This window comes from Danio rerio, chromosome 3, assembly GCF_052040795.2.
Source record: "Danio rerio strain M-AB ecotype USA chromosome 3, GRCz13ab, whole genome shotgun sequence".
Taxonomy (NCBI): Eukaryota; Metazoa; Chordata; class Actinopteri; order Cypriniformes; family Danionidae; genus Danio; species Danio rerio.
In genome coordinates, this window is record NC_141023.1 from 17,504,770 (window position 1) to 17,529,693 (window position 24,924).

At 35.3% G+C, this 24,924-nt stretch overlaps 2 protein-coding genes and 1 long non-coding RNA gene across 6 annotated transcripts; 1 reads left to right on the forward strand and 2 right to left on the reverse strand.

Moving 5' to 3' along the window:
• Positions 1–1,188: 1,188 nt before the first annotated feature.
• On the reverse strand, positions 1,189–7,876 carry si:ch73-141c7.1. Its single transcript, NM_200789.2, has 5 exons — positions 7,676–7,876; positions 6,671–6,826; positions 6,391–6,583; positions 4,540–4,635; positions 1,189–1,727 (listed from the first exon to the last, which is right to left on the reverse strand). The coding sequence occupies exons 1-5, from the start codon at positions 7,771–7,773 to the stop codon at positions 1,569–1,571; spliced, it is 702 nt and encodes a 233-aa protein (NP_957083.2). The 5' UTR covers positions 7,774–7,876; the 3' UTR covers positions 1,189–1,568.
• On the forward strand, positions 7,450–22,825 carry LOC147845580 (uncharacterized). 3 transcript variants are annotated; one of them, XR_015480610.1, is made up of 7 exons: positions 7,450–7,971; positions 10,389–10,585; positions 16,849–16,882; positions 17,443–17,555; positions 19,451–19,516; positions 22,305–22,499; positions 22,627–22,825. It is a non-coding gene; the product is annotated as an uncharacterized LOC147845580 (long non-coding RNA). The 3 variants fall into 3 exon arrangements; XR_015480611.1 differs by lacking the exons at positions 16,849–16,882; positions 22,627–22,825 and having other exon boundaries at positions 22,245–22,373; XR_015480612.1 differs by lacking the exons at positions 17,443–17,555; positions 19,451–19,516; positions 22,305–22,499; positions 22,627–22,825 and adding an exon at positions 10,675–10,720 and having other exon boundaries at positions 16,849–16,890.
• On the reverse strand, positions 15,301–23,776 carry hsd17b1 (hydroxysteroid (17-beta) dehydrogenase 1). 2 transcript variants are annotated; one of them, NM_205584.3, is made up of 6 exons: positions 23,600–23,756; positions 22,651–22,812; positions 22,238–22,417; positions 19,725–19,818; positions 19,457–19,637; positions 15,915–17,644 (listed from the first exon to the last, which is right to left on the reverse strand). In NM_205584.3, the coding sequence occupies exons 1-6, from the start codon at positions 23,694–23,696 to the stop codon at positions 17,477–17,479; spliced, it is 882 nt and encodes a 293-aa protein (NP_991147.3). In that variant the 5' UTR covers positions 23,697–23,756; the 3' UTR covers positions 15,915–17,476. The 2 variants fall into 2 exon arrangements, with proteins under 2 accessions (XP_087098511.1, NP_991147.3); XM_087242385.1 differs by lacking the exons at positions 19,457–19,637; positions 19,725–19,818 and having other exon boundaries at positions 15,301–17,644; positions 23,600–23,776.
• Between the last annotated feature and the right edge of the window lie 1,148 nt (positions 23,777–24,924).

Here is a 24,924-nt window from a genome sequence, read left to right on the forward strand (position 1 = left end):
TTAAATTCAAGCAAAATATTGAAACAAACTACAAAAATTCTACTAAGTTTTTCTCTTTTTTTTCTTTTTTGCTTATCTTGATTTGTCCTCTTTTTTATCTGTTTTTTTCTATAACGTAGAGATTATTGTGTACTCATTTTTAAACAGTTGTCATAAGTTCTTTTGTTAGACAAGCTTCAGATTTGGCTTCAGTACTGACTAATCTAATGTATATATACAAACAAAATATTGCATAGCTTCCTATTATAACATGAATTTAAAAAGTAAACAGAGGTCAGAGCCAGCTATAAAAGTGAGTGGGCCTTCAAGCTCCAAGTGCGCTATACAAACCTGGAGTTATTATTTATTTAATGTCTTGTACATGACATGGATTGCAATATTGTGCTTTATGAATGTCTACACCTCTACCTAAACCCACCCTCACAGTAATCTGATGTGTTTTATTAGTATCTGCTCCACCTACACCATCTAAACCCAACCTGCTTGCGGTGTCATCCCTCCCACTTGGAGGTCTCCGAGCTGCAGCGATACCTGCTTGGGTGTGGCGGCATGTTTTGTGATTATGGGTTCTATTTCAGTGACGTCACCACAATCAAAGTTGGAACACACCTTATACAGGAACAGGAGGTTTAGGAACACAAAAAACATTCTGTCCTCGAGTGTTGCAACATTTCGACTGTAAATTGAGATTGGACAAGAACATTTACTTCACGGAAACAATCGTGCTTCCCAATTTAAATGACCCTTGCAGCTTTATTGTAATTCATTCATCTGGAGTGGCCAAAGCAGAATGAACCGCCAACTTACCCAGCATATGTTTTACACAGCGGATGCTCTTCCAGCTTCAACCCAGTACTGGGAAACACCCACATTCACAAAAATACACTAGGGTCAGTTTGGTTTATTCAGCTCACCTGTACCTTATGTCTTTGGACTGTGGGGGAAACCCATGCCAACACAGGGAGAACATGCAAACTCCACACAAAAATTCCAACTAACCCAGCAGGAACTCAAACCAGCGACCTTCTTGCTGTGAGGCAACAGTGCTAACTACTGAGCTACTGTGTCGCCCCTTGCTTTATTATATCATTTATATATATTTTTTAAAGAATTGAACTTTGGATGACTGTAAACCTGTGAGATTCTGACTTCTTATAAACACAATTTAAACAAACACACAGAGAATTAAGAAAATATATCATTTTTATTACAACTCTGGAAAAAGTGCATTCAATAATAATTTAGAGGTGAATTTTTTTTTCTCCCTTTGGTCAACCGTGTGAACAGAACAATCATAAATATGAAAAAGCATCCTTCCACAACACTTTCTACTGCAATCATCTTCATCTTTCACTCCACAGATATATAATTTATTCACACACACACACACACACTCGCACATCTCAATAAATTATATATTATATGGTTTTGAAATAAATAGGCTTTCCAAACGTGTCCAGCCAAGATCTATGCTGGCATTCGCAGTCCAAAATCCAACAAACTGGATTGAATAAGAGTGTGTGTTCTTCTCCAGAACTGATGCATTGTAAAGTGTGATCTGTTTGTTCTCAGATCGCTCTTCTGAGTGATGCCTGCTGTCGATGGACGCCAGTGCCGTACAGTTTCTTTGCTCGCGTCTCAAAAGCGTTGACCATCTGTTTGACCACCTCGTCGAAAAACATTGTAGCCAGTTGCGAGTGGAGTAGAGATTTGAACTCAAACGTCACCTAGAGAGCAGCACAGAAGGATACAGGTAACATTAGCACACTTTTAGAAAACACTGATAGATTTAATCAACAATGGATGTGATTATACCAATATCTTAAATGGGGTGTATTTTTAATGTCTTTCTCTTTGTTTGGTTAAATATCATTCATTGATTTTGTCCTTCAGTTTAGTCTGTTAATTCATCAGAGTTCTCCACAGCGGAATGAACCGCCAACTATTCCAGCATATGTTTTAAACTGGATGCCCTTCCAGCTGCAACCCAGTACTGGAAAACATGCATACACTCTCAAATTCACACACAGAAATGCTAGCTGACCCAGCCAGGACTCGATCCAGTGACCTTCTTGCTGTAAGGCAACGTGCTAGCCACTGAGCCAATGTGTTGCCTCATTTCTTCTTTTATATATATATATATATATATATATCAATTAACCATAAAAAATAACAGATTCTAAATTTTTTTAGTTGAATTGAATGATCTTGTCTACTCATCTAAAAATACATCCAAATAACATACAAATTGTTATTACTCTAACCAAATAAACAATAGCTAAATTATCCTAAAATCATATGTTGTCATGACATTTTGTCATTTTGATATCATTATCATAACATATTACTAATTAGGCTGGCTTGGGTAGCAAGCCAGACATTTGTTATCCTATTTTTCTTCTGAGACTAAAAATTAAACTCTATCTCCTCCTAGAGCTTTCGAGCTATGACCACCAAACTCACACCAGACCTCCAAACTGGTCTGACTCGGGCTGCTATATCTTTTCCTACTGATCCGACTTTCGGTTTTACTGAAAAACGCCCCTGGACCGTCGGAAAAATCCCATAGACTTAACATTGGACCAAACTTTGTGACCTCATAACTCTGCATCAGACTGTCCTACAGACTTCTAACTGGGCTCATTTAACTCAGACTACCTAACTGCCAAAAACTAATGAGCTTTTAACTTTCTGGCCACACCCTAGCAACCACTTTTGGGACCCTAGAAACTGTCCTATAGACTTACACTGCAAAAGAATCTCATTGACTTTACATTGGCTCAAACTTTGTGAGCTCATAACTCTACATCAGACTGTCGCACAGACTTCTAACTGGGCTCATTTAACTCAGACTACCAAACTACCAATAACTGATGAGCTTTCAACTTGCTAGCCACACTCTAACAACCAGATACTGCACCCTAGCAACGGTCCCATAGACTGCCATTATAGAGGTTCAGATTAATATTGTTATACTGCAGTGTGATAAAGACATGGGGGTTGTTTTTAACTGTTCATACTGGCAAGAACCTTTGATAAATCATCAGTCTAAGCTGTCAATCAACTCCATAGCAACAAAACAGACTAACCTAGCAACGATATAACAGCAGCTATATCTCAGCATCAGAACATCGTAGAGAAGCGGGGGTTGACTTGTTTGACTCAAGCTAGCACACCATCTATCTATCCATCCATCCATCCATCCATCTATTCATCTATCTTTTCATACTTTTTTAAAACTGTTTAAACTAAATAAACTATAACCATCAGGCGTTTACAAGCCAGCCTCAAAGTTTGTCCTCAAACTTTAAGAATCTAGTTACCCTTTAGTACTATTAGATGAAGAACCATATATGATTAAAATCTGCATTCACACTGATTGCAAAATAATTTTCAGAAAAGTTCAAATGTCTTTAAAATGTGTTTGCTGCTTGTTCAAACAATTATCTAAAATAAGCTTAATCAGTACAATTCTTGAGTGTGTTTTTGGGGTGGAGCACAACTTAATTATGTTCAATCCACTTAAATTTGTAAAAACAATTTAATGTAAACTTTTTTTACAGAGTGGTAACATTTCAATGAGTATTTTATTGAGTGTCATATGAAGGGTTAACGAGTAGATTAAAAAAGTTTTTAGTTTGATATATTTTATTTAATTAAATTCAAATATTTGCCAAGTGATATTTAATGGAGCAAAAAAATTTTAACAGTAATTCCGATAATATTTTTTCTTCCGGAGAAAGTCTTTTTTAGTTTTATTTTGGATGGAATTAAAGCAGATTTTACTTTTTTATTATTATCTAAAGGTCAATATCATATTAAGCAATATTTTATTAATAATAAACCATAATAATAAATCATTGTTAAATAATGACTTGCCTAATTACCATAACTTGCCTAGTAAACCTAGTTAAGCCTTTAAATGTCACTTTAAGCTGAATGCTAGCATCTTCACAATTATCTAGAAAAATAGACTGTCATCATGGCAAAGATAAAATAAATCGGTTATTAGAGATGAGTTATTAAATCTATTATGTTTAGAAATGTGTTTAAACTTTTTTTTCCTCCATTAAACAGAAATCAGGGACACAATATACAGTAGAGCTCATAATTCTGACTTTTTTACTCCTCTCTAAACTGATGCACAGGTTCATTCATGCTTCAGTCAAACTTCATTCTTTAATCAATGGGTCCTTTAATCTCCCAAATCCCTGTGGCCTTCCTGTGATGTCCATCGCCCCGTGTCTAATCCCGTGACATTTAGGTCACAGAGTTCCCTTCGTCACTGGGATGGTTCTCATGCCAGTCTTTCTCCCCCGGCTATTTAAGGAGAACCGGAAAGGCAAAGCGCGGATGATAAAAATAGCCCCTAATCCAGTCTGATACCTCTGCTCACTTTGAACAGGAATTATGGGATTAAACTACCAAAGAGGAGGCACAGGAGTAAAGGAAGTGACAATGTAATGAATGTACAGTAGATGCTAGATGTGTGTGTTTTTTGATCTAGGTGTGTGTTTGTTTCTGTTTCTCAGTACTTACAAAGAACTCCACATTGCAAGACTGTCCTGCAGCTCCAGGAGTGAATCGCCACAGTGTCTCGAGGTGATTGAAGAGAGAACCGTCTGTACACACCGCCTGAAACACACGCACAAACTTTAGATGGGTTGCCACTGACAGCTTACTGAGACCAAACATACGCTGATATAATGATGCATGAATGTATTGAAAGTGTTAAAGGGTTAGTTCACCCAAAAATAAACATTCTGTCATCATTTACTCCAAACGTTCATTTGTCCCAAACCTATATGAGTTTTTTCTTTATTTGAGCACTAAAGCAGATCTTTTTTTTTTTTTTTAAATACGGAAACCTGTAACCATTGACTTTCTAAGGAAGTCAATGGTTACCGGTTTTCAGCTTTCTTCAAAATATCTTCTTTTGTGCCCAACAAAAGAAGGAATCTCATTAGGGTTTGCAACCACTTGAAGCTGAGCAAATAGTGAGCCAATGTAATTTTGGGGGTAAAACATACCTTTAAATGAGTACATTACATTTAAAGAAATCAACTTTTTAATCACAAGGCATACAGTATAACCTGAGTTCAGATTTCACAAAACATTTGAGTAAACGTATTGCCTCAAAACATTGAGTTGATATTGTTAACTACTTAATCTTATTTTGTACGTCAACATGTTTGTGAGGAGCGGTGTGAACACAGGTGTCTCCCATTAAAGGGATAATTCACCAAAAAATGAAAACTTTCTCATAATTAACTCAAGTTGTTTGAAACATTTATGAATTTCTGTCTTTTGTTGAACACAAAACAAGATATTCTGAAAAAAAAATGTTTTGCTCTATTATAGGACAAAAAATTACATGAAAAAAATACTATGGCTGTTTTTTTTTCAAACATTCATCATTATATATTCCTTTGTGTTTAACAGAAAAAAAAGAAAATCACCAATAGATCAAGTGGCAGATGAGTAAATGATGACTAAATTTCATTTTTGGGTGAACTATCTCTTTAAGCTCTACTCATTACAATGCCAATTTGTGCGGTTAGTTTGCATAAATGTCACACAAACTCCAATCTATGATTAAATAGTAAGTTATGATTAAGTAGTAACATTTGATATGTTGATTTAACTGTCAAAGAGACTATTTTTAATCACTTGTATGATTATAGTTTGGTCCTAAAGTTTCAAGTATTCAACAAAACTTCAAGAACAGAAACCTCATTTCATCATAACACAGAATTACAGACAATGCAAGACTCCTTATCTCTATCTTGTGCATGAACAGTATTAATAATAGTTCAAAATAGTTAAATCTATTCATTTCAGCACTTATGTTTCTTACACAATCTCATGCAAAGCATGTTGGGAACTAGAAATCTGCTTCAACTCAGGCCAAGTTCACTTTAATTCAGTAAAAATGAAAGTTTGTGTAACTTTAATTCACCCCATAGTTAAAATTCTGTCATCATTTACTAAACCTTTACTTCTTTTAAACCTTTATGAGATCCTTTCTTTCAATAAATGCAAAAGAAGATGTTTTGAAGAATGCTGAAAACCTGTAAACATTGTCTTCTGTAGTATTTATTTTTCCTACTATGGAAGTCAATGGTTACTGGTGTTCATCTTTTTTAAAATACCATCTTCTTTTGTGTTATGCACTTATACGAGTTTATAACCACTTGAGGCTGAGTAAATAATGAGCAAACTTTCATTTGTGCGTGAACTATCCCTTTAAGTAGGCTACAGTAAACATATATGAGTGAAATTCATTAATTTCATGTAATTAATTGGACTGTTCTGTTTAAAATGTTTCTGAAGGCGTTTTGCATTGACAATTGACATTGATTTGCTCTAATTCTTAATTCTTAGACTCACCCGGACTTGGTGGTTGGGGATGACGGTGACCTCAGAGGTGTATCTTTCCACAATTGGAGGGAACCCGATTTCAAGCTGAGCTCGCATGTCGCCATTTCGGCCCCTCGTGACCTTTGACTTCTTGCACCATGGCACAAACTGCTGGTACTGCTCCACATTGGCAACAACGTCATACATCTGCTCAGGTGAGTAGCTGATAAGGAAAATTAGACAAAATATTATTAAATTAAACTTAATATTGAAATGAAAGTGGTTTTATGTGATGGTAGTGTGTACGTACTTAATGCTCCGGCTCTCTGAATACTCCATTCTCCTCATGATGAGGGGCGCTGTTAAATTAATGAAGCTTCGGCTGGGCACCATTTGGGAAGATGCTGAAGGAGGAGTTGGTAAACTCACACGCCGGGTTTCTAAGATGCCACAGGAGCTCAAATGTCTGAAAATGAAATATTAAAAGTTATTTACCCAACAGGAACAGAACGCCAACATGCCACAGTTGAGTTCACACTTGTTGACTTCTAAAGGGCTGGCAGATTTGTTCACTACAAATACAATGTGACGCAGTGTTTTCAGAAATTTCTGTGTTGACCAGGGTAAAATGATGTACTTTCTGGTAAACACTCAACAGCAGGCGATCGATACAGGTAAACCCGTTTCACAGCTGTATGGCGCGCTGCCAGCAAACCGCGCGCGCGCACTGGGACTGTATTCAAATGATGCACTTTTTCCCTGGACAAAAAAAAACTTTTTCCCTGGACATTTTTCCTGGTAATTATTTCTTTAAAAAAATTCACATGTTTGTAAGGCAAAATTAATTTACTAGATAAGAGATGTATGGATGTAGTATCGATAAAGCACCAAGAGTTTTGGCCGAAAACTGATACTTCTGTTCTGGTGCCCTCGGGACTCTCCGCTCTCTGCAGCTCTTTCAGTTTTTTTTACCGTCCGTCTCGTGACTTTCTCACTCCAGTGCGAGTTATTTTACACCAGCTCTAGCAGCTCTTTGTCTCTGTTCAACTAAACTCACAACACAGTCCACCATTTCAGCAGGTTTTCACCATGGCAACCACTGCAAATAAACACTCTACGAGTATTTGTTTACATGATACTGACATGTTTTAAACCGAAAGTAGCCCGTGCAGTTCTCTGAACTACTTGCGCGTATTTATTTAATACATGTCTAATAATAAATACATTTATTTCGACGAATACATCAAGCTAATGTGTTTTTATAGTAACAGTTTACATTCCAGTAAGTATAGCACAGGTGTGTTCGATTTTTTACCTGATAGTGCAACTGGAGTTTCTCCTCATGACATCGAATGACTGTTTCTCCGATATCTCCATAGCCCGAAGGAAAAGCGAAGTGGCCTTCTTTGCCATTTGTGCTTGTAAAATCACCTATTAATCACTAAATAATATTCCAAAAGGCCCCGGGTGATGATAGTTGTTCGTGCGTGTAATAACCGGTGTCTCAGCTGGTAGTGAGCTGATACCGGAGAAGTGCTTTACTATTAAAGCGCAGATGTGAGCAGTGACGCACCGAGAGGGAGGAGCTGAAAACCGGCAGCCACGCCACAGGTACAGATGCGCTCTCAGAGTTATTCACCCTTAGGGGGTTGGCGAGACATTGACTGCCTAAAATATGCGCTCCGGGGAAGTGGTTCTTGACCTCTTTTTGTTTTTAAAAGCCCTCCTGCATTCTTCCCCACCTCCAGTTGTTCATTACAAAGGCCACTTGACTTATTTTAAATATTTGTAGTTTACTGAATGACGCAACATTACGTGTAATGAATTTCAAAAGACTATTTTTTACATGCAATGTCAGCATTTTACAGCTTAACATACGATTGAAGTCAAACTTATTAGACCTGTGAATTTTTTTAACTATTATTTCTCAAATGATGACGCAGCAAGGAATTGTTCACAGTCTCTAATTTGTTTTATTTCGGCTAGATTAAAAGCAGTGTTTTTAATTTTAAAAAAGGCAAATATGATTAGTCCCCTTAAGCAATGTTTTTTCAATTGTCTACAGAACATCATTATACAATGACTTGTTAAGCATTTAAATTGCAGTTAAGCTGAATACTAGCATCTTGAAAATATCTAGTAAAATACTATGTACTGTCATCATGACAATATTAAAAGAAATCCGTTATTATAAATAAGTTATTAAAGCTATTATGTTTAGAAATGTGTACTTCTTTCCGTTAAACATAACTTGCGTATTATTAAGACGTCAGGGCTCAACAATAAGGACTGCCCGATGGCCCGGGGCCAGTGTGAGAGATGCTTGGGACATAAAGCTATAAAGGTATTGCTTTTTATTTCATATCTTAAGGTTTTAGTTATGGTACTCCCAAAATAACTCCGCATAAATCTGCAGACTTTTAACAAAATTCTGCGCAGAAATAGCAAAAAATGTCAGCAGATTCTGTCTGGTCCTACTTAATAGTGTGATTAGAATTGCAGTATAGATTTTCTGTCTACTAAATAAACCCAGTATTATTTTTCAAAACCAACAAATATAAATGAAGTCATTTTGAATAATGATACAAATGATATCTAATAATCTCTCTAATAAAAGTAACATATTTGTTTCATTTTGTTTTAACTACACTTTTTTGACTGTCTCCACCCCCTAAATCATAAATTCGGCTCTTCAGTTATGAAATACTTTTCATACAAAACAATTAGACATTTATACAATTATACATATATTGTGACACCTGTTATAGCCCTATTGGAATTCATTGCTACCTAAATTACCAACATGTTAACAAGTATCAGTAAATTAACAGCTATGAAAAACAATCTGAGCTCGCAATTTACTCTACACTGAGTGAAGCCTGCAGCCGCTGCTCTTTTGAGTCACTTTTTAAAATTGCTAAAAGCAGCCAAATGTATGTTAAAAATTGCTAAATTTGTTGCTTGGTGCTTTTTGAAAAAAAAAAAGTTGCTAGGGTAGTATGAAAAGTTGCTAAATCTAGCAGTAAAATTGCTAAGTTGGCATCACTGCTTTGAAATGTGCATTTTAATTCGATCTTTGACGTAATCTTAACCGAAACACCAAGAGAGAGTTGGACATAGTGTAGCTCCTCCCCCCTTTTTAAGCAGCTAATAGCATTTTGTTTTCATCACAGCTCTGCCAGTGAGAGTGGCTGAAGGGGGCGGGCATGTCAGATTCTAGAGAGCATTTGATTGGTTACAATTTGCTAAAACTTAAGTTTGAGTTGAGTAAAACTGTTAATTAATTTAGTTTGCGGAAGTGACAAACTACAAGATTTACATGTTTATATAAGTTTTTATATCTTCCAAACGTTGTGACATATACCTTTTTGGTGCTTCCTTTGGTTACTCTACTATGTAACCATAGCTTTCTGCCACAAGTAAATGTCATCAGGTGGTTCCCAACCTTCCCTGAGTGTTTCGACCCTAACCACAACACTCTCCAGGTGGTGGGTCGGCAGTGGTGGCCAGGCCATTGCCCATCTACTAATGGCTTCCAGCTTTCTTCCTCTCTCTTACTCCATAGCCAGCATGAAGCTCGTTCTGCTTCTCCCATATGTGAGCAGCATGTTTCTTACTCTTCTTTTCCATGCCTAAAGCTGACATCAGTCGATATACTGTATTTGCACCAAAACCTCTACAACCTACCTCCACGGCCATGCCTGCCAACCTTTGTTTTTACACTCCTGGATTAGTGGCATGTACTTTAAGGCCTTCCTTTCATGAGCCTCTTCCCAACCCTCCTTCCATGGCACAGTCAGCTCTATTAAAATCATTTTATGGTCTTTGTCTGACCAAAAGACCATAAACGCAAATGTTGTCACTGTTTTGGTGTGCACTACCTTATAGATATCCTAAAAAACTAACAATACTGATACTAACATCTAAATAAACCTTTATTTTAATTTCATGGGACCTGTAAGTAGTAGTACTCAGTAGATGATCCTGTGCAATTATCCCTTTTTGTGTGCGTTATTTTTGTTTTGCAGAGAATTTTATACATTGTCATAGACCAGAGGCATCAACGTCAAGGAATCTATTCAAATGCTAAAGGTCTGTGGGAGAGGAGTCGTGTACTTCTGTCTGTGCCTGACCCGACATGTCATTAACCCATAAAGAGGAACAGGAATAATCCAGATAAGGCAGAGTCAGTAAGTCAGCACAGCGGACGTCCCTTTCAATTAAGGTATAGCGTCACAAGCGGGCTCAAATATTAACTTTTCATTCAGTACATGATTGCAAAACGCAACCTACTTCTCTTGTGTAACTAACAAGAGTGTGAGCGTTAATGCAGGAAATGCGCAGTCAGATCAGAGTTCAGGTGAGTTGGCGCTGCGGTACACATGGCAAACACAGATGTAAGGTCAATGAGACCACCTGTACTTTATACCATCAGCCTAGTGGCGAGAGGAAAACAGTGATGTTGGCACTGATTTCTTTACATATTTGATTATTGTGAATATTTGGGTATGATCGGTGCATGAAGCTACACATTCGGCCTAATTAATAATGCATTTAAATTAGCAGTTTTCCATATTCATGTTTATTCAATGTTTATTTATGCTTTTGAATTGCATTATAGGACCTTGATCTTTCTTCTAACAACGTTTAACATTAGAAAGTTGGAAAAAGTGACTTTCATTAAGATTTTTAATAGATTAAAGTGATGTATTGTATGGGTTAGTGTTACAACCTCCTGGCTCAAGAAAGTAGTAATAAAACCAAATAAAGATCCAAACCAGAAAATCAAATCAACTTAAATATATTTAATCAAAAATTAAGTGAAATGATACATGAATATAAATAAAAGAAAACAAAAAAACTCCAAAACTGAAGAGGGAAGGATGAACACTCGCAGTCCTGTACTCTCGGTTTTTATCCAAACGCACATCACAGGTAACACTCCACACCTGGTCCAAACGTCAATCACGGCAAAACACCGCACCTGTTCAAAACTCCAAAATACCAGATCATGGAACACCTCCATCTAGTGAACACTGGTTAACAAAACCTTACGACCGTCACAGTTAGTGTTGTAGTTCTGAAGGCAAAAGCGGGTCCAACCCCATACTAGTAAGATGTACCTAATAAAGTGGCCTGTGAGTGTTTATATACATTTTTGTATACATTATATTATTTCAAACAGCTAAAATGTCAATAAAAGTCAATTTGTTAAACTGTAGAGTTGAATTTTCTACATCAAAAGTCGACAGAGCAGAGATTAAGGTCCCATAATGCAATTCACAACCATAAATAAAGGTGAAACACAACATATGGAAACTGGTAATTAACAGATATTTGTTACAACGTGGGTCTTAGCAGATGTATACACTTATCTTTGTGAATGCTGCAGTTATTTTAAAAATAAAAGCAGCAGCTATGATTATGATGATGATGATGATCATAATAATAGAATTTTTAGTTAATGACACATGGATATTTTCTGAACTGTTAACAGTCATGATTAGAATTTTAAATAAAACATAATTCATTCATTTCTTCATTCACTGTGGGTCGCCACAGCGGAATGAACTGCCAACTTGTCCACCACGTTTTTACGCAGCGGATGCCCTTCCAGCCGCAACCCATTTCTGGGAAACATCAATACACACTCATTCACACTCGTACACTACGGACAATTTAGCCTACCCAATTCACGTGCACCACATGTCTTTGGACTGTGGGGGAAACCAGAGCACCCAGAGGAAACCCACGTGAACGCAGGAAGAACATGCAAACTCCACACAGAAACGCCAACTGACCCAGCCGAGGTTCAAACCAGCAACCTTCTTGCTGTGAGGAGACAGCACTACCTACTGCGCCACTACATCGCCTTTAATAAAACTTAAATTAGTTTAAAAAAAATTAATAATGGGTATTAATTAACTATTAATAATGGTATACATGTGCAAATATCACCATAAAAAGAACATCAAGTCATGCATCTCACGTTTGTGAATGGAAAAACTGGATTAAATTGTATATAATAACCATAGACTTTAAAAAATACAATAATACCACAAAAATGTATTTACACAAAATATGTTTCACTTTAAAAAAGAACAAAAAATAATTTGTTGGCCCTATTTAAAAAATAAATGGTGTTGACTAATGTTTATTTATCTGCTAATAATATTAATTAAGGAGTGTTTATGAGGTGAAGATCTGACACCAGTCTACTGCTCAAATTCTCGAGATCATTTATAGTTTAGGTCCCACTTTATATTAGGTGGCCTCAATAAATACGATGTATTTACATTTTACTTAACCATATACTACAATGCGCTTATTAAGTATGTACAGGTTTTTCCATTGAACTAATATTTAAAAAATGATCTACTAGTAATTACATCTAATTTATTTCTCTAATTGCATTTATGATTACGCTGTTGACCCACCCCTTACCTTAACACAACCTTACTCAAGACATGTCCCTAACCATACCCATATCTCACTTCAAGAGAAACAGAAGTGTTGTGCAATACAATATGAACACAATAAGTACATTGCACTTATTTTCTGATGTAAATACATAGTAATTAAGGCCATTCAGTATATAATAGGATCAAAATTTATAAGTGTTAAGTCTAGAAGAGAGTCATACACATGTGTTTTGAGTGTACATTTGTTTACACTTCAAAAAATCAACTTGGAACCAATTTAGGATCGTTTATACGCAAATGTTTACAAAAACGCACGGTATTTGCACTTAGCATTTGAATGCATTTTTTTACATTAAACAATAACTTTCTAAAACCCAATATCTACAGATTTCTGACCAACATGTTTAAAAAAAACTTGCATATACAAGTGAAGTCATAATTATTATTATTATTATTAAATTTTTTTTCTTCTTTTTTAAATATTTTCCAAATTATGTTTAACAGAGCAAGGAATTTTTTACAGTATGTCTGATAATATTTTTTATTCTCGAAAAAGACTTATTTGTTTTATTTCAGCTAGAATAAATGCATTTTTTTTTTAAACACAATTTTAGGGACAAAATTATTTGCCTCTTTAAGCTAAAATTTTTTTCGATAGTCTACAGAACAAACCACTGTTATACAATAACTTGCCTAATTACCCTAACCTGCCTAGTTAACCTAATTAACCTAGTTAAACCTTTAAATGTGACTTTAAGCTGTATCGAAGTGTCTTGAGAAATATCTAGTCAAATATTATTGACTGTCATCATGGCACAGATAAAATAAATCCATTATAAGAAATGTGTTACTAAAACTATTATGTTTAGAAATTAGTTGAAAAAAAACTTCTCTCTGTTAAACAGAAATTGGGGGAAAAATAAACAGAGGGGCTAATAATTGAGGGGGGCTAATAATTCTGACTTCAACTGTACCATAGGAATGGTATAATAGAAAATGTTAGTGGTTTCCAAACTGCTATAAACCTTGAAACCAGTTATCATCCCATGCCTACATTGTTATCAATTTCCTGTAGAATCTACAGTAACTTACTGCCCGCGGTTCGCCAGTAACTTACTTTAAATCAATTACAGCAAAAATACTGTATTTACATTTACAGCTCCATTTATCTTGCTGTATGTGTGTTTACAGATTTGATTGAATATTTTCTATAAAAGTTCACAATGTAAATTTAAAATACAGTAATATACTGCATAACTGTCAAACAGTAAAATAAAGTTCATTTTACAGTTAAATACTGTGTAATTTACAGTGTATATTTGTTTTTACACCGCTATACAGTTGAAGTCAGAATTATTAGCCCCCCTAAATTATTAGCCCTCCTGTTGATTTTTTTCCCCAATTTCTGTTTAACAGAGAGAAGTTTTTAAAACACATTTCTAAACATAATAGTTTTAATAACTCCTTTCTAATAACTGATTTATTTGATCTTTGCCATGATGACAGTAAATAATATTTGACTAGATATTATTCAAGACACTTCTATACAGCTTAAAGTCACATTTAAAGACTTAACTAGGTTATTTAGGTTAACCAGGCAGGTTAGGGTAATTAGGCAAGTTATTGTACAACAATAGTTTGTTTTGTAGGCTATCGAAAAAAAAAAATAGCTAAAGAGGCTAATAATTTTGACCTTAAAATGTTTTTAAAAAAATTAAAAGCTGCTTTTATTCTTGCCGAAATAAAACAAATAAGACTTTCTCCAGCAAATATTTCCTTGCTCTGTTAAACATCATTTGGGAAATATTCAAAAAAGAAGAAAAAAATCAAAGGACAGCTAATCATTTGTCTTATTTCCTTACAATTCAAAGAAAGTGTGTTCAGTTTAATGAAAATTTATTTATTATTCAGGTTCAAATCTATGAACTAGTCCCACATGCATTTAACTGGCTGATCTTTGCATTAAGTGGCTTAGGTTGGTTATGTGACTCTCTCACCAAAAACTGATCTAATCCTTTACTACAGTTCCTAAGCAAGAGTCAGGACACACGCACATTAGTACGTCACTGTGTGTGTGTTTGTGTGTGTGTGTGTGTGATTGCACCTTATCATTGAACAATCTCAGCCTCCTTCTGGGAACTGAACTGTGATATAACATTACAACTTGATTATTTTTTATGTGATGTACACTATGAGACAAGGCTTTCACAACTGGCTTAGCAGCTATTCCTTGTGGTCTATGTAAGCTGTAGGTCTACAGTATAAATACTAGAACGAAGGTGTGAGGGATTTGTGAACTTGTGATCAGTGTCCTTGAATGAAATGCTTGCAAAACAGAGAAATACAATGACCTTGAGCAGGCTTGGTGGGATCTGTCCTTACTGTTCTCTGATTCTAGTAAACAGCTGAGGAAAAATATGTGACACACTGATGGTGGTTTTTTAGCGAAAGGGACAGACAGTCCTTGAGATGAAATCCTGTTCAAAGTTCAGCAATGAGGGAGAACACCGATCAGTAGACAAAACACCCAAAAACTTTATTTCATTTTCTGTTACATAAGTAAATATGGATTCTTATGCAAGGTCTCAAAAGTATGAAATCACAATTAAGGCACGAAAAAGGGTTAAAGGGATAGTTCACCAAAATTGAAAGTTTGGTTATCATTTACATACCCTTCATATGTTTCAAACCTGTTTGATTTTCTTTTTTTGTTGGACACAAAAGAAGATATATTGAAGAAAGCTTGAAACTTGTATCCATTAACTTTTATAGTATTTATTTTTCCTACTATGGAAGTACAGGTTCAAAATATCTTCTTTAGTGTTCAGCAAAATAAAAGAACTGAAATGTTTGGAAATGCTTGTAAATAGGAAGTATATTTGCATTTTTGGGTAAACTGTCCCTTTAATTCCCTTAAAAGTCATTGTATTAATTGTAGCATGCTCTAAAAGTACCTTCATTCACATTTTTGTGTCAAGTACAAATATTTGAACATTCTTTAATCAAGATCATCAACTTTTCTGATTGAAGACCATCTCAATTTTCTGAGCCCATTGGTATTTGATATTTGCCTTGTTTAAATTACAAATGCATTTAATAAAAAAATTGATCAAAAACAAGTTTTTTTAATCCTGTTTTATTTTGGTTCTGATACAAATGTATTTGTTTAGGAATCTTTTGCACAGAAAGAAATGAAGAAAAAATTGAAAAACAGCACTTTATTTTTTACATTGTGAAAAGAAAGTATAGTAAAATCTCCATATTATATCAATTGGGAGTCAGCGTTGCAATATCATCCTAAATGTTAAACATCTTGTTATAAAACAAAGGTTTTTTTTATCAGGAGAAGCTTTGAAGGAATATTTTTAAATGGAATTTCTATACATCAGGGGTGTCCAAACTCAGTCCTGGAGGAAAATCCTGCAGATTTTAGCTCCAACTTTACTCAATAGGATTGCCTCATGGTGAAAGCCTAGTAAGAGTTTGATTAGCTTGCCCAGGTGGGTCTGATTGGGGTTGGAACTAAACTTTGCAGGACACCGGCACTCCAGTTTGGACATGCTTTACATATTTAGAATTTTTAATCAAAAATGTAAAGTTTTAGATTTTCTCATGTATTATATATTGTTGTTAATGTGTATGTTTAATGTTAGAAACATATATATTATAGAAAGTAAATGTGTACCTTATGTGTTATAGAAGAGTTTTTGCCATGAGAGCTGATATGCACTGAATTATTATTTTTTTATTAGATTTACTAAATTGTTTTAAAGGGCATCTATGGTGAAAAATCTACTTTTCAAGCTGTTTGGACAGATTTATGTGTAGGTATAGTGTATAGACTGTTATATTGGGGTGATATAAACATCTTTTTTTTTCAATTTAACAACATAAAAATGGTGGACCAGTTGGAGCGGTTTTCAGACCAACCGCAATTTGAAATGGGAGTGCGGTCCCCCTGTCCACCGAATTGATTGACAGCTACTTATTAACAGGTCTCTGTAGTAATGCATATAATCATATCAACAAGACGTGAGATCTTCTTCCTTTATGTCTGTTTTCTCAGGCAGTCGAGGGAGGAGATTAAGGCACACTGAAAGGTACGTGGAAATGGTGGGTTCATGCCTTAAAGGTGCAGTTTAAAAAAAGGCTGGTGCTAAGAGGTATAAAATAGAAACTTATTAAAGGTATAATAAAAAATCTGATAGGTGTTTTGAGCTGAAACTTTACAGACACATTCTGGAGACACAAAATACTTTGTGCGCTTTAACATAAGTGGTTGTAAAAATTTATATGGTTTGTATCTATTTTAAACAAAGTAATTAAGTTGAACATTACTCAATTTCATTTGTTTGTTTAAATTCAGCCCATATAAAATTTTGCAACCACTAACCTTAGAAACATTTTGAAATTTTCAATGAATAATTTTTTTCAGTGTCGTGAATCTTGCTGCCTTAAATTCATTCAAAATATCTTAATTAGTGTTTTAATGATAAACAAAGCTCCTACAGGTTTCTTATGATATGGTAAATAATGACAGATTTTGGGTAAATTATCTCTTTAATTAAATCCTCATACCTTCATAAAACTAGCGATTTTAGAACTTTACTTCAGAACTACAGTGCTTAAATCTATACATTTACTGTTTTCCATACCTCAGGTTTTCCAAAAAAGAATGAAACGCTGTGTTGGCATCATTTCTGTGCATCTGTACCGGGAGAAGAGAAGATGAGTTTGCTCATTGCTCTGATGTACTGAGAGCCGTCCATGGAGGTGAGTTTCAGGCTGCTCATGGGTAACAGCGCTCTGTTGGTGTAATATCTGAGGAATGGAGTCTGCGCTTCCATCGCCTCCAGATACACCTGAAAATAGAGACAAGAGTGGGACAGAACATGTAACAAAATATCATGGATGTATATTTAGTGTATGAGATTGTGGGAACAATAAGTGTTTGTGTAACATGTTTGGATGTAGATTTAGATATTAGTGTGGCATGTTTGATGATGATGCATTACATTATTCAATTCAAGTTTATTTGTATAAAAAGGAGCACATTATTGCATTACAATCAAATTCAGGGTTGTTAAGGTCATTAGTTACCACTTTATTAGATACTAAACTTAATTTAACTACTAACTAATAGCTTTTAACAGGTAAGTTGTTATATATAAACATTGTTAACCTGCGGTTGTATAGTGTATAGGTGATGTCTATGTGTACATGTTCAGTGAAGTGTATTTGTAGATTGAATGTGTCCTCAAATCCCTCATTAGTAGCATTAGCTTTTAGTATAAGAGAGTACAGATATTTTCCAGGAATATGAAAAATCACCTCAAAATCCTCCAAAATAAAAGTTGGTTACTAGTCAATGTGTGTATACTCACTGTAGTATTATTTATAAAAACAAACATACAATCACCGGCCACTTTATTAGGTACATCTAACTAGTACCGGGTTGGACCCACTTTTAGCATTCACAACTGCCTTAATCCTTCATGGCAACAAGGTACTGGAAATATTACTCAGAGATTTTGGTCCATATTGACATGATTGCATCCCGCAGTTGCTGCAGATTTGTCGGCTGTACATCCATGATGCAAATCTCCCTTTCCACCACATCCCAAAGTTGCTCTATTGGATTGATATCTGGTGACCATGTCTATGTGCCAAAATGCATTGAGTTGCAGCCATGTGATTGGCTGATAAGAAATTTGCGTTAACAAGCAGTTGGACAGGTGTACCTAATAAAGTGACCGGTGAGTGTATTTACCAAATATACACACCATGTATGCATGTATATATGTATATATATGTATATATATATATATATATATATATATATATATATATATATATATATATATATATATATATATATATATATATATAAATACAACATAAAACTGCACAGTACACACACTTTTTATGTATATAAAACACAAAGTTTTAATTTGGATAATTTACACAATTAATCCTTTGACATCATTAAGTCTCACAAATGTGTGTAAATACTAGTGCAAGTCAAAGCTATTTAACATCCTTCAAAGTATCTTCTTTTCTGAGGAAAGAATTCAAAAAGGCTTTAGAGCAAATGGAGGATGAGCAAATTGACATATTTCATTTTGGGGTGAACTACCCCTTTAAGAAACAAATTTAGGAATCATCATTAAATGTACAGTTGTAATACAATTCAGTTCAGGGATAGTATTTTATTATTTTAATACTAAGCAAATTAAGTATGTTAATTTAATATTAATATGAACTGCAAATTTGCTTTTACTTCAGACTATTTTTTCCTTTATGTACTTTTATTGAATTGTCAAGTGAAGTTAACTTAATAAAGTTCAATTTGATTTATAATTAAAGCACTTTAAAACAACATAGTTGACCAAAGTGCTCACAATAAAGGGACAAATGAAGAGTTCACATGCAAAGCCTCATATCTCAGACACCTGAGTATAGTCTTAAAAGCTATCAAAGAGCTTTACTTAAAAAAAAAAAGTAAACCCATTACTTTTAAAGTGATTAGTTGACTATACATAAAGTGAGTAAATCCATTGCCTTAAAATGATTAAGTAAATGAATTAAGTGCACAATTCTAAAAATGAAGTTATATATTAATAAAATGTCTCATGCTGTGCTAAATGCCAAATTTCTCTCTCTGCAAGATGCACCTGAATGATGTCTTCAGTGTCCTGCGCAGCGTTCTGGAACACAGACTGGCAGTGCTGCAGGTATTGGTCATACAGGCTGCGTGTGTGTGCGTCCACCTCCAGCACCTTGTCTCCAGGCTCTGTCCTCTTCAGGTTCATCAGGAAGTCAGTGTTGACCGGGCCACATTCAATCAGGCTTATACTGCGACAGGCATGTCATGATTAGTGTATGAGTGCTTTTCATAGGCAATAGTAGCACTGTGCACAGAATCACTGATTAAGTACTCACTGAATGTTGAAGTGCTGGAGCAGAATAGCCAGGCTCTCACAAGCGCCCTCTATTGCAAATTTACTAGCACAGTAGACCTCGTTGAATGGCAAACCTGAGATCCACATTGAATAACTTTTTTGAAGTAATTTAAGTTTAAAAAATGTCATTGCAATTACTAATTACATCATTAACTTGGTCTGAAAAGTAACTTGATTAGTAAATAAGTAGTTGAATTATTGAATCAGTACTAAAGATCCATATAAATCTGAACAGACAGACAACAAAAAATAATCTTAATTCTTTTTAATACTCATTTTATTATACACACGTTTGTGAATTGTGGGGACATTACATAGGTTTACATTGTTTATATACTGTAGAAACTGTATTTTCTTTTGTCCTAAACAGGAAACTGTGTACAGTTTTACTTTGTTTGATTTATAAGCTTTTTGAGAAATCAGTAAATCAGTAATGTCCTCATATTTCAACACCTTCTTGTGATACCTGTCATACCTATGTCATACTGATTGTGTCCTTATATGTTTAAAAAAAATGCACACACACACACACTTCTCTGAATGTATACCTATTATTGTCAAGAACAAATTTCTCACTCAGTTATTTTTCTTAATCTTTAGCATGTTCGGTCAACTTGATATATTTTCACTCTAACAAATACAAACAAATACAGTTTCTCTGCTTCTAATTGATTTATACAGAATTATTGAATTCATTTACATTATTTACATTACTTGCATTATTATAAGTATCTGTAATTAAATTATTTTTACAATAAAGGTAATCCCTTTACTTTTTCAGCAGAAATAATATTAAATTACAGTAACTACACTGTAAAACCCAACAGTCAACTTCATCAAATGAAATGAGTGTAGTTAACTCAAAATTTACTGAAAGTTACTTTTACTCATTTGAAAAGAGTTTTGAACTCAGTGTTTATTTTGAACTCAAATGGTTAGCAGTCGGTTAACTCAAATGGTTTGAGTTGCCTTAACTTATTGGGTTTTACAGTACTCAGTTGATTTAAGTTCTCTTCATTAAATAGGTTTTACTGTGCTCAAATTGCTTCGTTTACTCAGATGGCTTAAGTTCATGGTTCTCATTAGGATTAGTTTTTGAACTTAAATGGTTTGTTGCGATCGACTTCCTCAAATGGTTTGAGTTACCTTAACTTATTAGGTTTTACAGAGTAGTTCATTTATTGAATTTTTTTTCCGGCTTAGTCCCTTTATTAATCAGGGGTCGCCACAGCGGAATGAACTTATCTACTTATCTAGCATATGTTTTACGCAGCTGCAGCCTATCACTGGGAAACATCCATACACACTCATTCATACATACATTATGGACAATTTAGTCTTCTCAACTTTACCTATACTGCATGTCTTTGGACTCACGCCAACACGGAGAGAACATGCAAACTCCACACAGTAATGCCAACTGACCCAGCCGAGGCTCGAACTAGCAACCTTCTTGCTGTGAGGCGACAGCACTGCCCACTGCGCCACCGCACCTCCCCTACAGTGTAATTACTGAGACTAATTACATACAACACTTATTATGACACATTTATTTATTTATTTACCCACCCTAAATTCAATTATCAATTAATCTCATAAATGAAACTGCAAAATAGAAATTTACAGGACTGACGTGGGCAAATCGGCAACGCAGTGGTGCAGTAGGTAGTCGCTGTGGCGACTCCTGATTAATAAAGGGACGAAGCCGAAAAGAAAATGAATGAATGAAGTGGGCAAATCTTTATTATGAAGCTCCCTTTTAGATGTCTTGCCTATAAGTAGGGCCAGACAGAATCTGTGGTCATTATCTGGTATTTCTGCAGAGGATTTTGTAAAAAATCTGCAGATTTATGTGAAATGATTTTGGAATTATCATAACTAAAAACGTAATATATGAAATTAAAAAATAATACCTTTTAAACTTTTATTTTATTTAATGTCTACAAACCAAATCCAATTCGATCCACTTAATTGGTAAATAAAGCAAGTCTCTTATATAATATCTCTACTAAAAGACAGAAAATATTTGTGTGTGTGTGTGTGTGTGTGTGTGTGTGTGTGTGTGTGTGTGTGTGTGTGTGTGTGTGTGTGTGTGTGTGTGCGCGTGTGCGTGCGTGCGTGTGTGTGTCTGTCTGTCTGTCTGTGTGTGTGTGTGTGTGTGTGTGTGTGTGTGTGTGTGTGTCTGTGTCTGTGTGTGTCTGTGTCTGTCTGTGTCTGTCTGTGTCTGTGTGTGTGTGTGTCTCTGTGTCTCTGTGTGTGTGTGTGTGTGTGTGTGTGTGTGTGTGTGTGTGTGTGTGTGTGCGTGTGTGTGTGAGAGAGAGAGTGAGTGAGTGAGTGAGTGAGTGAGTGAGTGAGTGAGTGAGTGAGTGAGTGAGTGAGTGAGTGAGTGAGTGCGTGAGTGCGTGAGTGCGTGCGTGCGTGCGTGCGAGAGTAAGTGAGTGTGTGTGCGAGTAAGTGAGTGTGTGTGCGAGTAAGTGAAAGTTCTTCTCTCACCCTGCAGTCCTCCCATGCTGCCGGTGACCAGGATTCTGCCGTGTCTCTTTTTCTTCATGTCTGGTAGGAAGGTCTGTATGGTGCGGATGGTGCCCAGCAGATTGACGTCCAGGATGGCTCTTATAGTGTCCAGCGAGTGGGTTTCCAGAGGACCCATCAGACCCACACCGGCATTACACACTAACACAAAAATATCAGGAGGAAATACATGAGAATGGCTGTGCATGTGAGCATTTAAAGGGAGAGTTCACCAAAAATTAATGTTCTGTCATAATTTCTTTCTGCTGTTTTAAAAAATATATAAATATATATATATATATATATATATATATATATATATATATATATACTGTGTGAACTATCCCTTTATTTATTTATTTTTTTTCAAGGAGAAATGTCTAATTTTCTCTTACCCAGTATGTCAATTCTGCCCTCTGTAACATTTCTTTGAGCATCAAGTATAGATTGCTGGTCAGTTACATCCATTTGCAGGATGTCCAGAGTGTCTTTATGCAGTCCTCTGACGCTCTCCAGCAGCCGTTGCTTCTTGTCCAAGTTCCGCATAGTAGCATAGACTAAACAACATCAGTAAGAAGTCATAGTTTGACACTGATTGTAATGTTAATTATATTTTGTAAAACTCAATTTGCATTAGTAATGTGCATTGCTAGTAAGAACTTGACGACTTTAAAGGCGTTTTATGTCTCATCATTTTCTTTTTGAATCCCTCAGATTGTACATTTTCACATAGTTGTATCTCAGTTTAATGCCGTCCTGTCCTAGCATTATTTATTCAGCATTCAGATAATGGATACATCTCATTTTCTAAAAATTGGCACTTATGGTTTTGCGGTTCAGGGTCACACATACTCAACAAGATAATAACAAAATAACAAATAATAACAAAATAATAGTTGAATTTATATTTATTTAAAAAAAATGACCCCATTCAAAAGCTGATAGCACATAGATTTTTAACACTGTGTAGTTCTCTGAATGAGCCACAGATGTGTGTTGATTTTTGTGATGTGTTCAGGAGTCCCTTGTTGTGAAAAAATGAATGACAAAAATTGAAGACAACAAATATTTTTGTTGATTGAGCTTACTTTAATAAGTTAACCAGTTTTCAAATATTTAAGCTATACAAATGTTAACTTCATATTTTTGATTAGTTTAATGTAAGTTGAGGTGTCTAAAAAGTAACCGATTCAACAAAAAAATGTAAGAATTGTTTTACAGTGTACTATCGCTTTTTACAGTGCAGTATATTAATAAAATAATAACGTTTTGGTTAACTGTAAAGATCAGACATGCACAAACACTCAATTTAACAGAACCCACTGAAATGTGTTGTTCTAATACCTTTGTAGGCTTTTGCTGGATTTGATGCGAGATGCACAGCAAGGCTGAGTCCAATCCCTGAAGAGCATCCAGTGATGAGAACAACCTTCTGCTCCATTTTTACAAGAAAACTCAGATGAGACGAGCGCTGCAATGATTCTCCGAGGTTATGTGCAGTTATGTGCTCCGTCTAAGTGCTGTGTCTCGGATTCAGATGTTTTAGATTTTTCCATTATCACAAGGACAGCTTTATGTAAACATTCTGATTTCACACTTTTGTTTTGCTCAACAGGTGCCACATCACATATACAGTATATACACATCAGCAGCTGTGGTGAATATTAAATACAATTTGTATTTGTTCAGAAAATAATACTTCATGCATCTTGTAGGTTTTTAATCACACTTCAATTAAGGATGTGATGTTATGCAATTAATTTGAGATCACAAAAGGATCAGCTTCTATAAGAATAATCACTTTTAGTGTTAGGGCTAAATTTAAATGTATAGACCATTTCAATGTGGTCATGTCATTGGCCCATGAACATTTTCTGCTTGTCACCAAACTATTTCACAAGAGGCAATTTAATCATATCTGAATGTTAAAACGACTGCCATGACAGCATTTATCAATATGTGGACCTTTTTGGATTCTTGGAAGCTATGGAAATTCAAAATATAATACAAGAAAACATTAGCTGAAGAAAAAAATAATTAATTAATTAATTAATAGTCGTGATTTAAACAAATTGACCATTTTGAGAGATGCAAACAATAGCAATGGTTCTTAGTCTCTTTAATAATCAGGGGTCTTATCCAGCATATGTTTTCCAGCTGCAATCAAGTACTGGAAAACATCCATACACACTCATTCACACACAATTTAGTTCAATTTAGTTTCAAGAGTTCACACTTACATAATGCTCAACTAGGGTAGCAGGTTTGGCATGCTTTCCCGGGAAAGAACCCTGAACTTGCAGATAGATGAGCCCAAGGTTCCCGCCTGGTCAATGAGCAATAGGAGGGATACGAGATCAGGTGTTTCTCGAATGCCCCCGTACCCTGGCTAATGGGTGATACTGATTGGTTAGGCATGTATGCGCTAGTTGCTTGAGACTGTATTACAATTCACTTTTGTACATGTTTTTTTTGACTGTGCAAACTCCGCGCAGGGAGTGCTGACTGGTTCGAATAGGACTTGAACCTGTGGCCCTCTTGCTACGAGGCAGCAGAGCTAACCACTGAGCCACCGTGTTGCCCGATCATAAAAGAGGCGGAGGGAAAAGGGGGTTGTTGGAAGGGTTTTCGAAAACGGAGATAGGGAATAAAGATTAATCAGGATATAT

Excerpts from the sequence above, each read along its gene's own strand:
- si:ch73-141c7.1 (NM_200789.2), bottom strand. The coding sequence starts at position 7,773 with ATGGCAAAGAAGGCCACTTCGCTTTTCCTTCGGGCTATGGAGATATCG. Across the intron at positions 6,584-6,670 it reads TCAGAGAGCCGGAGCATTAA|CTACTCACCTGAGCAGATGT; the intron begins GTACGTACACAC and ends TTTCCTTATCAG. Across the intron at positions 4,636-6,390 it reads TCCCCAACCACCAAGTCCGG|GCGGTGTGTACAGACGGTTC; the intron begins GTGAGTCTAAGA and ends CGTGTGTTTCAG.
- hsd17b1 (NM_205584.3), bottom strand. The coding sequence starts at position 23,696 with ATGGAGCAGAAGGTTGTTCTCATCACTGGATGCTCTTCAGGGATTGGA. Across the intron at positions 22,813-23,599 it reads TCCAGCAAAAGCCTACAAAG|TCTATGCTACTATGCGGAAC; the intron begins GTATTAGAACAA and ends GATGTTGTTTAG. Across the intron at positions 22,418-22,650 it reads GGGCAGAATTGACATACTGG|TGTGTAATGCCGGTGTGGGT; the intron begins GTAAGAGAAAAT and ends TTTTTGTGTTAG.